The sequence below is a fragment of the Candoia aspera genome, chromosome 5 (assembly GCF_035149785.1).
Source record: "Candoia aspera isolate rCanAsp1 chromosome 5, rCanAsp1.hap2, whole genome shotgun sequence".
In the NCBI taxonomy this organism is placed as follows: Eukaryota; Metazoa; Chordata; class Lepidosauria; order Squamata; family Boidae; genus Candoia; species Candoia aspera.
This window is the reverse complement of record NC_086157.1, coordinates 107,421,038-107,437,494: the sequence shown is the minus strand read 5'-3', so window position 1 is coordinate 107,437,494 and position 16,457 is coordinate 107,421,038. Positions and strand designations below refer to the sequence as shown.

Sequence of the window (16,457 nt, the reverse complement as noted above, 5' to 3'; positions counted from 1 at the left end):
AAGGACTTGCAATGATAGGAATCCCCATGACCCTCCAGCCATTAAAGGCTCTCAAATCAGGTGTTTAAAAATAGTCTAGGGAGTGCAGGAATTGTGGTGACACCTAAGGCAAAAAGCAAACAGAAAAGAATTGAAAAGAAGCAAAGAAAGAAGAAGGAAGAACAGAAGTGGCCCACAGTGACAATCCTGGAAGAAGAGGAAAGGGGACAGCCAACGTGGAATATTAAGACAGAAAACCTAATTATAGGAAGTAAGATGCAATACTACTAATAAAATTGCATAAGAACAAACAAGGCCAGAACTTCAGACTTAAAATCTTAATATTTGATCAGATTGTAATAAAAAAAAGACCCTGGTTGTAGGAACTGTATCATCTTCTCCTGGAGTCTGCCAGTATCTCCAAACTGAACACAGAACAGTGTGTGCCTATATAACAGCCTACATCATCTAAAGTCAGCAGGTTAAAAAATAAGTCCTAGATACAGTCTTCAAAAAAGTTACCTTCCAGGTAAAACTCATGCTTTTAAGCAGATTTTTTTTAAAACCCAGAAAAATGATCACCAAAGTTATATTCAGTCTTTTTCCACCTGCCCAGACCAATTCTAAAAGATATAGAGAGTTCTCTCAATAGCAGGAGATAATTGGACATTTTAAGCCATCAGAGTTATTTTCTTGATTGGCGGTGAGAGCAAGGAGTTTCATGGAAACTTTTATCATGGAAACTTTTATACGGGAGAATGCCATTGGCTTCAGCTCGGATTGAATGGATCTTTTAGCAGGAGGTATTAATGATCTTGAATCTTTAATCCTCTCGAAGGCACAACATATACAGAGTTAATGACGATGTCATCAAGTTGCAGTTTTGAACAGGGAACTATCAACAGCTTGGGGCTGTCTAGCAAATCATGGTGTTTCTTTAAGAGTCCCAGCTGCAGCTGTCACGGTGAAGGCAGCAATGGAGATCTGCCTCTTGACTTCTTCCCAGGCTTTCTGTTGGTCTGCCTTATTATCAATGTCAAATAGGGCATCATAGATCCCAGGGAAGGACACTCCAGCATACTTGTTGTGGCTGTTTGGAGCAAAGATGATGTGTCTAGAAAAAGGCAGCAATGTCAATTGGCCATTGGAATCACAATATTTGGAGCAGAAGTTGTCAAGGTTTGAAATAAATCAGTTTTCTCCAACCTGCTGCCTTAAGAACTTTAAAAAGAACTTAATTGGATCAGGCCAAAGGCCCATATAGTCTAGTGTTGTGTGTCACATAATGATAAACCAGATGCATTCAGGAAGCTAACAGGATTGGACTGGGAGATGAAATATCTCTTTTTAAGAAGATCTTAAGATCCATTTTTAAGAAGTAGTTCAAAGATTAGGAACCCTCTCTTCCATGAATTCATCTAGTCCCCATACTTCAACTGACCATGACCTGATAGCATGACCTCCATGATTTATTTAGATTTTGTTACCTTTTGGGCAAATATCTGGACTCATTTCCAAACAAATCCAACATGATGTGATAGATAGGGCAATTTGTTGTTACAGTAATTAAAAACTTTGCATTGCTGAGATTTTTATTATGCACTTACACAATGAACTAAATCCAACTTGCTTGTAAAATAAATGAGGATTGGAGCAACCAGTTCATGGAAATCATGGGGATCAGTGGCTATTAACCTTGATGGCAGCGTGAAAGCCTTTGAAGGCCATTGGCTGGGGGGTCAGTGGGCTTCTGTATGCAGTTGGTTGCTCACTGTGAGAACAGACTGTTGGACTAGATGGGCCAGGAGTCCAATCCCGAAGGGCACTGCTTATGTTCTTATGATATCTAAGGACTTTTAAGGCAGGGAGGATGGAAAGAAAGTTGACATATATTTTTTTCTACTTACCTATAAAATGGTGTGCCAGGCAATCCAAGAGGATCAATAAATGCTCTTTCCAAGAACATCAACTGATCATTCCAAGATCTTACTTTGATTGGGCTGGAAATCAGACAATTGAGATTACAATGTTAGAGGAAGCATGACGTGTCCCTTATGAGCCCCCCTTTGGTGCCCACATGAAACCAATTGTAATCAGGATGCACAGTCTTTTGGAAGCCCAGTAAAGGTGGGAGAAGAATACTTCAACTGGACTTTCTCAGGCTAGAGCTTGTGTGAAGCCCTTAAATGTCAATTGATATCAGGAGAAAGGAGGAAGTATTATCTGAATGCCCAGAAAATTAGAAGACTTACTTATTGATGTCCAGTAGTTTGAGTCTGCTGTGAAAGTCAATGGCAACTTCTGAAAATGTCTTTATGGAATCAAGAAGCAAGTCTGGAACAATGCAGAAGAAAAGGAGGAGATGGGCGGGGACAAATTAATTAATTAAATAATAATAATAATAAATAAAATGCTATATTACGAGAATCTGACCTTTATTGTTTCCATAAAATTAGCTCAGGTGTAGAGAACCTATGACTCTCCAGATGTTGAACATCACCTCTCACATCCCTTATCATTGCCCATGCTGTTTAGAGGTATGAGAACTGTAGTTCAGAATTTTCCATAATGGCCCAGTTGGCTGGGAAATTCTGAGACTGCCCAGATTGGGAAATAACATGTTTTATGGTAAGAAACCCATGTTAACAAAAAGTAGGAAGAGGTCAACAGCTGTTCACTCTAAGGTAGTCTTAGTTTCACAGATGTAAACTCAAAAAACGAAGGATAAGTGGAGTAAAGAAGATACAAACATATGTTATGTGGGGCAGATAACAATTCTATATAGCATTCAGCAGCAAATCGTCTGCTTTGGCCTATCTTTAGGCAAACCAAGATGATTGTGTCAGCAGATGCTGATGAGCAAGGAGAAGATGAAGAGTGCATGGCACAATCTTAACCTGTTTGTTAACTTCTTGCGCTTGGGTACAGGTGCTGCACTTGAAATAAGAGTTATCTGCCCCTTTGTTCTTATTTTATATACATGGAATTGGGAAGATGGATGGAAGTACCATTTTGTTAGAAGCAGCAAATAATGGTTGTCCATGTTTGTAAGTGTCATGTTTGGGCGCGCTTTTCTCATTCTCAGCTTTCTTTCTGTTGGCACTCTATTCTAAATAAAATCAGAACCTAAACTTTGATTTGGAGTCTGAGCATTTTATTTGGGTTCAGGCAATCATCACAGTCAGGCTAATAATTCTATTTGGGGGGAGTGCCTCCAATCCTGTGATGATATATGGGAATCATATCTAGTAGTCATTAATAGTTGCATTCTTCACTGGTGGCTGTCCCAAGTCTTCTGGCACTGAGCTTCCTGAAATAGTTTCATTTCTTTTTCTGAATCTATTATCACCTGCATGGAATGACTCTAGATCTATAGTAGCCTTGGGACTTTCCTGAAACCACAGGTAAGAAGGGTTAGGTCTTAACGCCCTGATCTTAACCTTCATTTTTGAAGCAGCTGTATATTGGACCAAGTTCAGAATATATCTGGAGGGTACCCAGCTGTACTAAGCTTTTGCTTCCCCACAACATGCTTAACTGGAACAGTGAAGAGGTTACACCAAAAAGGGGATCAATTGACTCAGTCAACTAACTCACAGTGGGCTAAATTAAACCCCAAGAACCCCCAGTGATACACAGGTTTAAACACCTACACCCAGCCAAGTGAGTCGTTTTGCATATATAACACTTCAAGAAAAAAAGCTGGAAAGAGTGGCTGAAAAATTAAGTATCCTTCACATGGCTGCTATCGGGCTTCACCCAACAGGCAGGACTGGAGGCAAGCCCACAAGAATCCAAGATGTTCCAATAATTCATCTTTATTAGGTAAATGTTATTTAGCTCTAACTAAAGAATTCTAGCAACTGCTGGGTTTCAAGGGCAAGCTCTGTTTAGAGAAACAATAAGTAAACCCTTTGGGCCTATGTAATGGACTACCTAACCCTCTCTTTTGCATAGGAAGGCCAGTTTCCACTTGGACCTTGTTTTTGCAATGGTCAGATTTGCCATTGCATGGTTTTTCACTGACCGCATGAGAACTCACTCTCACAATCACTAGGCCAAAGGGATCAGAAAGGAATGCTATGTCTTACTGAAGGTCCTACCTTGGTACTGGAGATTTGTCTACTTACCTAATGATACATTGTATGCTCCCATTGCTATCTGATGTTTCATAGTTATATTGTAAATGGTACCAACATAGCCATTAAGTGCCTTGGCGTAATCTCTGCAGTCGAAAGGGAGGATGACTGCGTCAGCCAGCTCAAACACCAGCCCTCCTCGCACTTGGGCCACAGCCAGGTGGTTCTTAAAAGACGGGTCATAAAACTTTCCCACAATCTCGTACGTCTCATAGACACTGTGATAAACTGGGTAGCTGCTGAACTTGTCCACTTTCTGGAAAGAAAGGTGTGAGTATGCATGGGCTTTGTTTTTGTAATTCGACTATTTTAGTATACAAAGAAGTGGGGCTTTCACAACGTGTCTAACCCAAAACTTGGGTGAACAAAATGCAGTCGCTATGTTCACAGATCTATCCAACGAGATGAAATACATGGTAGCTGAACCTGATGGCCTGGTTTGCAAACGTGCTAAAATGGATTATCAGATGCATTACAATTCAACGTATGTTTCAGTTGCATTGCATTGCATTATTTACATTATTTTCCAGGGTTTAATCATCTGCTCCTTGCAAATGGTGAATTGCTGCTGATTTGTAGATGAGCCTTGAGGTAGACACACAAGCTGTTTAGTGGGGCAAGTGTAACTTTGATGGGGCAGGTATCACTTTCAATCCTGAAACTCCTGGGCAGATCAAATTCATGAAGTGACCACTTGAGCCAAAAGGCTGATGGCACAATCATTAGATACTCCAGCTGTAATGGAAATATCTCAGTCTTGGCTGCTATTAACCTCTTTAAGTCTTTTGCCATTTGGTGCTAATGTTGTGCTCACTCCAGTACAGTGAGGACAATTGACGCCCGTTTTCTTCCTTTCCCTTCTTCCCATCCAGGTTTGTTTTCTTTGCTATCTTGTTTCTTTGTTTTGTTGGGGAGGGTTTGTATTGTTATTTGTTTTTAAATGTTTTAATGTTTTTAACATCAGGGTAAGGCACCAGGCTAGAAACCGGGAGACCGTGAGCTGTAGTCCCGCCTTAGGTACAAAGCCAGCTGAGTGACCTTGGGCCAGTCCTTCTCTCTCAGCCCTAGGAGGCAGGCAATGGCAAACCACTTCTGAAAATCTTGCTAAGAAACCTGCAGGGATTAGTCCGGGCATTTGGCAGGAGTCAATACTGACTCAAAGGCTATAAATATAAATATATTTATTTTATTAATTTATTATTCAAATTTAATTACTGCCCATCTCCCCCAAGAGAGGGACTCTGGGTGGTTTACAATAAAATCAAACTACGATTGTAAATGTTAAAATCTCATAAAACCAGCCACATTACAATTATTATAAAATGCAATAAATAAATATAAAATCCAAGAGGGTATAAAATTCCAAGCTGGAAGGAGGGACTTTAGGGTGCGAGCCACCCCCAAGGATGGTTGCCCACTTTCCCACCCCAGGTAAGATGGCAGAACCAGGTCTTCAGGGCCTTCTGGAAGTCAGGAGTGAAGGGGCCTGCCTCACCTCCGGGGGCAAGATATTCCAAAGAGCGGGGGCCACAGCAGAGAAGACCCATTTCCTGGACCCTGCCAGATGAAATTCTCTTATGGACGGGGTCTGTAACATGCCCTCGCTGGGTGATCAGGTGGGGCGGGCTGATGTGATGGGGATGAGACGGTCCCTCAGGTAACCTGGCCCCATGCCATGTAGGGCTTTAAAGGTGATAACCAACACCTTGAATTGGACCCAGAAGCAGACTGGCACCCAGTGCAGTTCGCTCAGCAAAGGTGTTATATGTGCCGACCTAGGGGCACCAAAAATGGCCCGCGCAGCTGCATTCTGGATCAGCTGAAGCTTCCGGATACTCTCCAAGGGTAGCCCCATGTAGACTGCATTGCAGTAGTCTATATGGGAGATGACCAGGGCATGAGTGACTGTTTGGAGGGCCTCTCGTTCCAGGAATGGGCATAACTGGTGCACAACCCGAAGTTGTGCAAAGGCCCTCCTGGCCACGACTGCCACATGCTCTTTGAGCAGGAGTTGTGAGTCCAGGAGAACCCCCAGATTACATACTGAGTCTGTCTGGGGCAGTGCCACCCCATCCAGAACTAAAGATGACATATATAAATATAAATATACTTACAAAGTTTTTAGTGTAACGAGCTCTTCCAGAAGCAATTCCCAATCTTTGGAAAAAGACTTCAAAATCATTGCCAGAACCCAGCTTGTTGATTCTGTTGGAAAGAAAATAGGGAGGGGAAGGGGAACAAATTGTATAAGAAATTATAAAATTATTATTTCAATGTGAGTCACTAGAGATCTCAAAAAGTTTCCATACAATGATTTATATCTGCTCCATCTCCATCTCCATCCTTCTCCCCCCACCCCCTTTATATGCCTGTTTTTTATTATTTACAGAAGAAAGTAGGGAAAGAGACTGGGTGTTCCCGTGAATAGGTTAGAGAGAGAGGTGAAGCTGGAGGCATAACCACACCTGTTCTGAAACATCGGTGTGGAGGGACAATTCTTCCCCAGCCAAAATGAAGAACCTTGCCTGAGCAATGGATCTACACAACTTTTCTGCCATGAGTACCATCTAGGAGAGATACTCAGTTGCTTTCTATCTTGCTGGGCTTGCAGAACAGGTCCCAGTATATTTGGAACTTCACTTTTGTATTTGCATCTCAGCTGCTACAAAAAAAATCCACTCCTTTCTCTGCAAGGCAACTCAGTTTTGATTTCCACCTTCCCCAGTTTGGCATTTACCTTGGGAAGCCTTTATGTTCCATTGATGGATTTTTCTCATACCAGCTTTCAAAAAGAGATTTGCCTTCAAATCCTTCATCAGGGCTTGGTATCTACAAAGGTATATTTTGTGTTCTTGAAAAAGTAGAAGAAAGGGATGACATACCATCACTTTATCAAAAGGAAAATTGGGAGTGCATGAACATAGCACCTGTCTGCAGCTATGTGATCCCAGGAAAAGGTACTGTTGCTTTAGCATGTTACAAACAGGTGCTACATTTGCATTCCTATGTGCTCCAAAACACTTTTGGAGATTGAATTCGAAGTGCTGTGTAGCTTTAATGATAATGCTGCCATGGTCTAAGTGGGAAATATACAATATAGCCATTCTCAGCTGGTTGGCTCCAGTTATATTATACAACTCCCACAATGCCCAGGATATTTTGGAATCCAACACATCTGGAGAACACCGGACTGGAGGAGGCTGGTGTCTGACATAAAATGCTCTTGTAAAGACATAGATTGCTGGCCACAAGCTTTCTTACTCCCTTAATCATGTAGGCAATCCTATGAAATGAGACTTGCTGATACCGGCATTCCTAAGCTACCAGCTTCTGTGCACTGTCATTATTCAAACCACATGATCCTTATTTTTCAGGGTACCATGCTATTTACATACCTAAGAGAAAAGTGGTCAGTTTTAATTATTGTTATTCAGGAAGACCTGCATTTCTCAGACAAAGTTTGAGCTCAACTGAAAATCATGCTCAGCCTTATGATCTGGCTGTACAGTATTTGTCCGATCTAGAAGGACATTCCTTCTAGACCAACTGAGCTGCAGATACCAATTCTGCCCTTGGAGTCTTTAACATTCCCATGTTGAGATTGCAGGATTACAATTGTACAGAGAAAGCAACTAGGTCCTCACAATTCAGGTATCACCTTCAACATAGCAAGCTCTACGACTGAGAGGGCAGGACAGATTCTCATGTGGACATTGGACCAGGCGTAGCATGTGAACTTGATTACCCTCAATCAAGTAACAGAGTGCATGTCTTGGCATTCATAGAATTTACAGTTGTTTGTTTGGTAGATTTCTAGGCTGACTCCTCTAAGATGGCTTCATTTTATCCCTGCAACAGCAACTTTGGGAGGTGCATTTGCTGAAGGAGAATGTGATAGAATTCTGGCCCTAGATAACACCTTAACCACTACAACTAGGAGTGTCTGGAGGGTGTGGTTTAAGAACTCTTTTTTTTCACACCTTTCAGACACGTCTTGTAATGGAATGTGAGAATGACCGTGAAAGGCGAGGGAAGAGATGCTGCCTAGGGAACAATCAGATGCAAGGGGAGGAACCCACAGCTGAGTAACGAGAAGAGAAAGAACCTTAGAAAGGATCGGCCCTAACAAATCAGGCAGTAAAAAGGGATGGCAGGAGACTTGTACTTTCAGACTTGCAAGATTCTGTTAACATGGCCTTACAATAAAGTAGAATTAGTTTATCTAGTTGTGTTTCCTGTCTGGTGTACGCTGACACATCTTAGCGTCTTTCCTGCTCTAATGCAGAATACAAGTATAGCATCCCAGACTGATAACTGTCCAGCCTCTCTTCAAATATTTCCATCTAAACAAAGACCACCATTTGTGGAAATGTTTTATTTTACAGCTACACAATGCTCACTTTTTATCAGAAATCAGCTTCTGTGTGATATCTAATCAGCCATTCTGGTCCTGCCCTTAGGAGCAGTAGAAAAAAAGATTAGAATGAATGAATAGGAATTGCTAAGGAAGCGTATATAAAACCTGGTGCTCAAATTGAGGAGCAATTATTTTAAGTGCTACCTGGAATAAGGCAGTGAAAACTGGGAGAACTTTTCATCATGATGTCTCTTAGGGCTGAGCACAACTTCAGTCTGAAGACAAAAAGTGCTTCAGGGTGTGTGGGTGCTCTCATTTAGCACCTGTCTATATCTCCTCAAAGCAGCTGCATCTTTTCCTGAATTTGCAGGATCTCCCTTCACAACTGCAGCATGATCCTAAGAAAATATCTCTTTGGTTTAAGAAGCTGAAGACAGAGGCTACACGTACATCCATGCATGCTCAAAATTGGTACCCCTTTGCCTAAATGGAAGCATTGCCCAGCCTTACAGTCTATGCCAGTGTTTCTCAACCTCAGCGACTTTAAGACCTGTGGACTCCAACTCCCAGAATTCCCTAGCCACCTGCAGTTTAGCAATCTTCTAGGGAAATGACAAATGCTGCAGTCCAAGGCATCCAGAATATACCAGTAAAGAAATGCTGGTTAATATAATTAACCTTTCGTAAGGCCATAAAGACCTGGCTTTGTGCCCGGGCCTGGGGCCTCGAGCGTGTGGATGTTCCCGACTCTTGGCTGTATTAATATCCATGCATTGCTCACTTGGCAGCCATGTATATTTATTTTGTATTTATTTTATATTTTAACTGTTTGAATTATAATTGTTTTAATTGTTTTATGGTTTTATTGTTGCAAGCCGCCCAGAGTCACTTGTTGAGATGGGCGGCTATAGAAATCAAATAAATAAATAATATAATATAATATAAATACACGCACACACACACGCACACACACAGACACACTCATGCACATGCACATATAAAGAGCTTTGTGAAACCTCATAAAAAAGAAGGGGTTTTGACATTTTCAGCAGTGTATCAATAAAATAATCCAAAACATCTGGGAAGCCAGAAAGACCCATCTCTGTTGTAGAGATTAGAAACCAGGATGAACCCAGTTAGGTCATAGATGTGAAGCTCCCAAGAACCTCACTGAGAATTGTTCTGGATTCCCTTCCAAAACAACCATAAGATATTGATCTGTGATCTCACAGCATACGTGTCCATGTTTTACCTCTTTAGTTAGACTGTATACCAGGCTATGCATCAATGGGGTACAGTCAACTCGAAGGGTATAGTTGCCTGAAAGAAAAGACCAGTATCTTTACTATATTTCAGGAGGAATCTTTTTAAAGCAATTAACTTTATTTGGGGGGAAACCCAACCAACATATTTGAATGTGGATATCTACTGTTCTTACATTGCTTAAATGTTTTTTTTTAAAGTCTTTGGGACTTTAGGGTAAGATATGCATACAGGTTTCTATGGTTGTAAAAAGTTGTATCAAAAATGGTTGAACTGGTTGGATAAGTTTAGCTTATTCGATTCCTATTTGCTATGGATCCCATACAAGGATTTAGATACCTTATGATGAGGATGCCATACTAGAAATGTTTTTTTTTAATCCGTTCAATCGTGTCTGGTTCTTGGAGACTGCCTGGACAAGTCCCTCCAGTTTTCTTGGCAAGGTTTTTCAGAAGTGGTTTGCCATTGCTTGTTTCCTAGGGCTGAGAGAAAGTGACTGGGCCAAGGTCACCCAGCTGGCTTTGTGCCTAAGGTTGGGCTCATGGTCTCTTGGTTTCTAGCCTGATGCCTTAACCACTACACCAGACTGGTTTTCACTAGAAATATAATGGGAGAGAAAAGAAGTGTGGTCCCTTAAACTGTGGCTTCTGGTGACACTTTAACCTGCATATTCAACAAATACTCAGTCTCCAGGACAGTGTTTGTCAACCTCCGTAATTTTAAGCTGTGCGGTCTTCAACTCCCAGAATTCCCTCAGCTAGCAAGTTACGGAGGTTGATAAACACTGATCCAGGTATTACAATTAATTTTAATGGATCATAATATATGTGAAAGAATGCTTCAGAGCTGGCTTAAACCATTTTGCAAAGGACAAAATATCATCCATCTTCATCAGCTGACACTTTCCACATACCAAAGCCAACAATGTGGCAGCTGAACTTGACCTTAACACAGCTGTATCTTAGCAAGCAGTATATACAGCTTCATTCTCCAATACAGGAAAAAGGTTGGGAGGAATAATTAGGAAGAATAAATAGGGATACATCTGCCACTGATGTCATGTCCTTGCTTTGGCCAAAAGTAGGGCTACCTCCGAGCTGTTTCCATGGCCCAAATAAGCCTATCTCTGCTGATCAGAAACTGAGGACAAACAAGGAAAACTTATCTCCTTGAGGTTTTGCTTCTCAATCATGTACAAAGTTAGACAACAGAGCTGAGAAAAATGCCTGGCCTCAGCAAACCCCACTAATCTCATATTCTTATCTAAATTTGGTAAAATAACATCGACTGAAATCCAGTCTCAAACCCACGGGAAGGAAGATTTGGCATATTCAGAAGTTTCAAGCACTTTGACCATTGATTACCCAATAAATTCCAGAAATGATCAATCACAAGGTGTGTTTTACCTTCTATAGAGGAATCAGCATTGATATAGGCCACACCCCGCTCTTGTAGTATTTTGACATTTTCCTACAATGGAAAAGTGGAATTAAAAACTAATTAAGATTAGTGACCCAAATATTTCTTTGTGGACTAGTTTGCACATAGAGGTTTGTTATTTGTAAATTGCAATAGGAAGCGGTAAATGATCCATCACACATCTAACTCCACAGGTGATACTCACTGTACGCTAGCCTCCACTGCCACCCTGAATTTTAAAGTTAGTAGTTTTTCTAAGTTTTATTAGTTATAAAAAAGACCCTTCTTTAAAAGATGGCTGTGAGTCCTCAAATGCTGTAGCTAAAGAAAAAAAAATGAGGATTGGAATGACATGCTTGTGTTAGGGTAGTGTTTCATAAAGTATCATCCTAGGACACCTGGGGATACCCAAGACCTTCTCGGGGTCCTCAAAATCAAAATTATTTGCCAAATATTGAAGATATTTGCAAAAATTTAAAACAATGACACTTGTTAAAAAAATACAGGGTATTTTCATGAAAAATATTCACGTTAATATATAATGGCGTTAATACTGTTATTTTTACATGATTCAATAAATAAATATTCTGTGACTGCATCAATTTTAATTTTTAATATGGTAAATATTGATAAATACAACCCATACAAAGGTGCTTTTGAGGTCTTCTATAATTTTTACAAGTGGGAAGGGGTGCTGAGAGCAAAATTTTAAGAAATACTGTGTTAGAGGAACTGAGATGAGTATTCACACTGTAGAAGGTACAAATGTATGAGATAGTGAGATATTCCAAGTCTGCCCCGATACACCTAATTTAATACAACCAGAATATTAGTAATCATCCATCTGGTAGGATGAAATCTTGAGTTCACTTCTGGGTCATAAAAAGTCTAGGTCATCATGGGCAATCTGCTATCTAAGCCTCAGCTTACCCCAACCGCAAATTGGGTTTAATGACATCTACTTAATCAGGATAGCCCTAAGAATTTCAGCTGGATGCTTGGAATAACTTAAAGTGCTAAAAGTTATTATTAACTTTATTGAGTTACCTCTGCCCACTCCGTTGATCCTATTAAACCAAACTCCTCAGCATCCCAACTAGCAAAAATCACGGTCCTCCTGGGTCGCCAACCTATATTTATAATAGTTACAGCACCATTAGTGTAGTATTCAAAAATTACTCATCACAGAGTAAAGGTAGCCCAAATGACAATATTCCACACCCCACCTCCTCTGATTTTATTTCCCATTAGTTTTTTCAGCAGTCTATGAATAACAAGCAGGCACTTCTAAGTGGGATACCGTGGGTCAGTTGTCCCATTTAGCATCATGCTAAAACAAACAAACAAAAAAATCAAATCTGTAAAGAATTCCCTAATCAAGAAACTACCAAGGAGAAAGTCACACCCCACCAACACTGGCAGGGCAAGCTACTGTAGATAAACAGGGAGCAAACCCTACCCTCCCTTGCATTGATGATGTTCCCTAGAAGGGTGATGAAACGTCTGCAAGCAAACAGCCAAGCTCAGAGAGCACCAAGGACTCCACAGCTCAACCCTGAGCTACAGATATTCTCTTCTATTGGAACCAGGAATATATCCTATGGAACTCAGTGGGACTAACTCTACATTGATGTTTATAGGATTGATTTCTTTTTCCTTTTTGCTTTCTTAGGTTACTGTTTCTGCATAATGTATTCTAGAATGGTTATTCTGAATGCGTAGTTTGCTATAGAATTTTTGCTTTCGGAGGCTGTGAATGTATCTTTTGACCGAAGCCATATGGCAATGAAGACAGTTGAGAAAATGCATCATGATGGTAATGGTAATGTTGATGATACAAAGCATTACAATATACTTTTCTTCTATTTTTCTAGATTGAATGTAGAGCTGTACCCCAAACCCCTGGTCTTTTAGCATTGTTTAGATTCCTTTTTTAAAAAACGGTTGCATCATTGCATTATTTTGATGCATTGCTTTAGATAACTTAAAACATTGGACAGAAGACAAGACATGAATCAACAGAGAAGCACACAACACCTCCTATCTTCTCTCTCGGTATTTTTCAATCTCAGCAGCTTTAAGATGTGTGGACTAACCTTTCTGTTTCAGCTTCCCAAAACTTCGGACAATCTCATGAACAACAGCAGCTCCACTCTGGGGATCTATCCCACCAAACACCCAAGAATCACGGTGGCCACCCAGAATAACGTACCTATCTGGATCAAAAGGGATAGAAAAGCTTCACATTATGATAATTAAGTTGAGAAATGTTCACCAAAAGTGGCCTGGGAGGAGGTAGGCACGAGGCCACCAGGAATACTGACTTTAATTTTTTTAGAGATTTTAAAGAGATAATTGAGAAGTCAGAACCTGTGAGTAGGACTGTTTATAACAACTCTTTATTTGAGCCCATCTCTCACTGCTGCATTCAGAGGTGGGACTAGTGAAAATACAACTATGAGCCAGTAGTCTGGGATGATTTGCCTATCTCTTCCCAAGATCGCAGCCTGTGCTTACCTTCAATATTTATATCCCTCAATTTAGCTATATAGCTGAACTTTAGCCACTGCTGCATGCAAGTGCCCTGCAGACCTGGGGTTACCTTATACACTTTCAGCTGAGCTATGCCTCCCCCCTAGCATATCAGACTTGTGAGAGAGATAGGCTTTACCTGGCTCTGTTGCTCCTCGGAGAGTTCCAATCACATTGTAAATCCGTCTCACTTGCTTGAAACTGTAGATGTGCATTCTCACTTTTCTAGTGCAATTTTAAAAAAAAGAATCAGTCATCCTCAGGTTAAACATCCTTAAAAGTGAAACAGCTGGACTCTGAAAAACAGCAGGGCTTACATTCTGCCCTGATCCACTCACAGGCATACAATCAAAGACTGTATTCTAATGCTGCTATCTTTTCTGGTGGATGGGCATGATGAAAGTCCTTCAGCTCTAGAGCCTGAGGAAGTTGCCAGTAAAGGCCAGGCAATGCATTTTCATTACATGCTAAGCTTGGTTAATGTTAACTTCATTCATTCATTCATTCATTCATTCATTCATTCATTCATTCATGCATTCATGCATCATTCATTCAACCTCCCACCTTGTTATTGTGACTCTGCTAAGCAATGTTAATCTTATCTATCTATCTATCTGTCTATCAATCTATCTTCCATCCATCCATCCATCCATTTACCTCCAATGTTTCTCATTTTCTGGAAGAGGTCTCTTGTCCTTCCTATTCTATTGTCTTCTTCCACTTCCGTGCATTGCTTGTTTAAAAATAATTCCTTCTCTCTTCCGGCTAACCTCTGGAATTTTGCATTTAATTGGGCATATCTCCCCCTATCACTGTTGCCTTTTGCTTTCCTTCTTTCTTGGGCTACTTCTAGTGTCTCAGCAGACAGCCATTTTGCCTTCTTGGTTTTCTCTTTCTGTGGGATGTATTTTGTTGCCGCCTCATGAACATGGTTGCGAACTTCTGTCCATAGTTCTTCTGGGACCCTATCTACTAAGTCCAGTCCCTTAAATCTATTCTTCACCTCCACTGCATATTCCTTAGGAATATTAGTGAGCTCATATCTAGCTGATCTATGGGTCTTCCCTAATCTCTTTAGTCTGATCCTAAATTGTGCAATAAGAAGTTCGTGATCGGAACTACAGTCAGCTCCAGGTCTTGTTTTTACTGACTGTATAGATGTCCGCCACCTTTGGCTGCAAAGGATGTAGTCAATCTGATTTCGGTGCTGTCCATCTGGGGAAGTCCATGTATAAAGCCGTCTCTTAGGTTGTTGGAAGAGAGTGTTTGTTATGCAGAGTGAGTTGTCTTGGCAAAATTCTATCAGCCTATGTCCTGCTTCGTTTTGTTCTCCCAGGCCATGCTTACCTGTAATTCCAGGTATCATTTGACTGCCCACCTTAGCATTCCAGTCTCCTGTGATGAAAATAACATCTCTTTTAGGCGTGTTGTCCAGTAGGTGCTGCAGATCCTCATAGAACTGCTCTACTTCAGCTTCTTCAGCATCTGTGGTTGGGGCGTATATTTCGATCACTGTGATGCTAGATGGATTGCCCTGAATTCGAATTGAGATCATTCTATCATTTTTTGGATTGTATCCAAGCACTGCTTTAGCCACTTGACTATTAATTATGAAGGCTACTCCATATCTTCTGTGGTTCTCTTGTCCACAGTAGTAGATCTGGTGGTCATTTGATGTGAAGTGGCCCATTCCAGTCCATTTCAGTTCACTGACACCCAAAATGTCTATCTTTAATCTTGACATCTCACCAATAACCGCATCCAATTTGCCCTGGCTCATAGATCTTACATTCCAGGTTCCAATGGTGTGTTGATCCTTAGAACATCGGATTCGCTGTTCACCACCAGCACCGTCGGCCGCTAGCTGTCCTTTCGGCTTTGAGCTAGCTGCGTCTTCACGTCTGGGGCTAGTTGAACCCATCCTCTGTTCCTCCCCAGTAGCATTTTGACCATCTTCCGACCTGGGGGTCTCATCTTCCGATGGTATACCGGCATATCTCTGGTTGTACTGATCCATTTAGTTTTCAGGGCAAGAATACTGGGGTGGGTTGCCATTACCTTCCCCAGGGATCGCCTTTAGTCTGACCTCTCTGTCATGATCTTCCCATCTTGGGTGGCCCTTCACGGTTTAGCTCATGGCATCATTAAGGTGCTCAAGCTCCCGCACCATGACAAGGTAACGATCCTTTGCTGAAGAAGCAATGTTAATCTTATCTATCGATCCATCATCTATCTATTTATCATCCATCCATCCTCCCACCTTTTTATTGCAACTCTGCTAAGCTTGGTTAATGTTAGTCTCATCTGTCTGTCTGTCTGTCTCTCTCAATTCTGGGTGGCTGACAAGAAATTAAAACAACAAAACAGCTCAAATTAATTAAAAAGGGAATCTCAAGCACAATCATTCAATATAACCTGTTGCAGAAGTCCAAATACACCATTCCATCTTACAGTCAATAAGAAACAGGAAACAAACCAAACCAAACCATAGGACCTACCAAACACTGTGGCCCAAATGCCAAAGGGAACAAGCAGGTCTGTTGCTTATTGATTAATGTATTGTGCAAATTGGCTTAATTTAGTAACTGGGTTTGATGCGTTGTGAGAACATGGCTACTAAGTAGATAGGCATTTCAGCCCTCTGTGATCATGGGAGTCATTCCAAGGACTTCTGCAAACCTGGTTTGGTAGCAGAATGAAAGGTCAACAGGAATTGGATTGATTAAATTCATTGTTCCTCCCAGCTGTTTCACTCCATCTCGTGAGAG

The 16,457-nt window shown here is 41.0% G+C and overlaps 1 protein-coding gene across 1 annotated transcript in view; it reads right to left on the bottom strand.

The window, feature by feature from the left end:
* Positions 1–868: 868 nt before the first annotated feature.
* Positions 869–16,457, bottom strand: part of LOC134499264 (putative N-acetylated-alpha-linked acidic dipeptidase) — a 33,473-nt gene continuing 17,884 nt past the window's right edge. The window contains exons 9-19 of the mRNA XM_063305910.1: positions 13,829–13,914; positions 13,254–13,373; positions 12,205–12,287; positions 11,145–11,208; positions 9,728–9,795; positions 6,856–6,947; positions 6,233–6,323; positions 4,110–4,374; positions 2,232–2,313; positions 1,887–1,979; positions 869–1,093 (exon numbers count right to left, since the gene is read on the bottom strand). Coding sequence (XP_063161980.1) covers positions 904–1,093; positions 1,887–1,979; positions 2,232–2,313; positions 4,110–4,374; positions 6,233–6,323; positions 6,856–6,947; positions 9,728–9,795; positions 11,145–11,208; positions 12,205–12,287; positions 13,254–13,373; positions 13,829–13,914 — 1,234 coding nt within the window. The 3' untranslated portion in view covers positions 869–903. The remainder of the gene's footprint in view (positions 1,094–1,886; positions 1,980–2,231; positions 2,314–4,109; positions 4,375–6,232; positions 6,324–6,855; positions 6,948–9,727; positions 9,796–11,144; positions 11,209–12,204; positions 12,288–13,253; positions 13,374–13,828; positions 13,915–16,457) is intronic.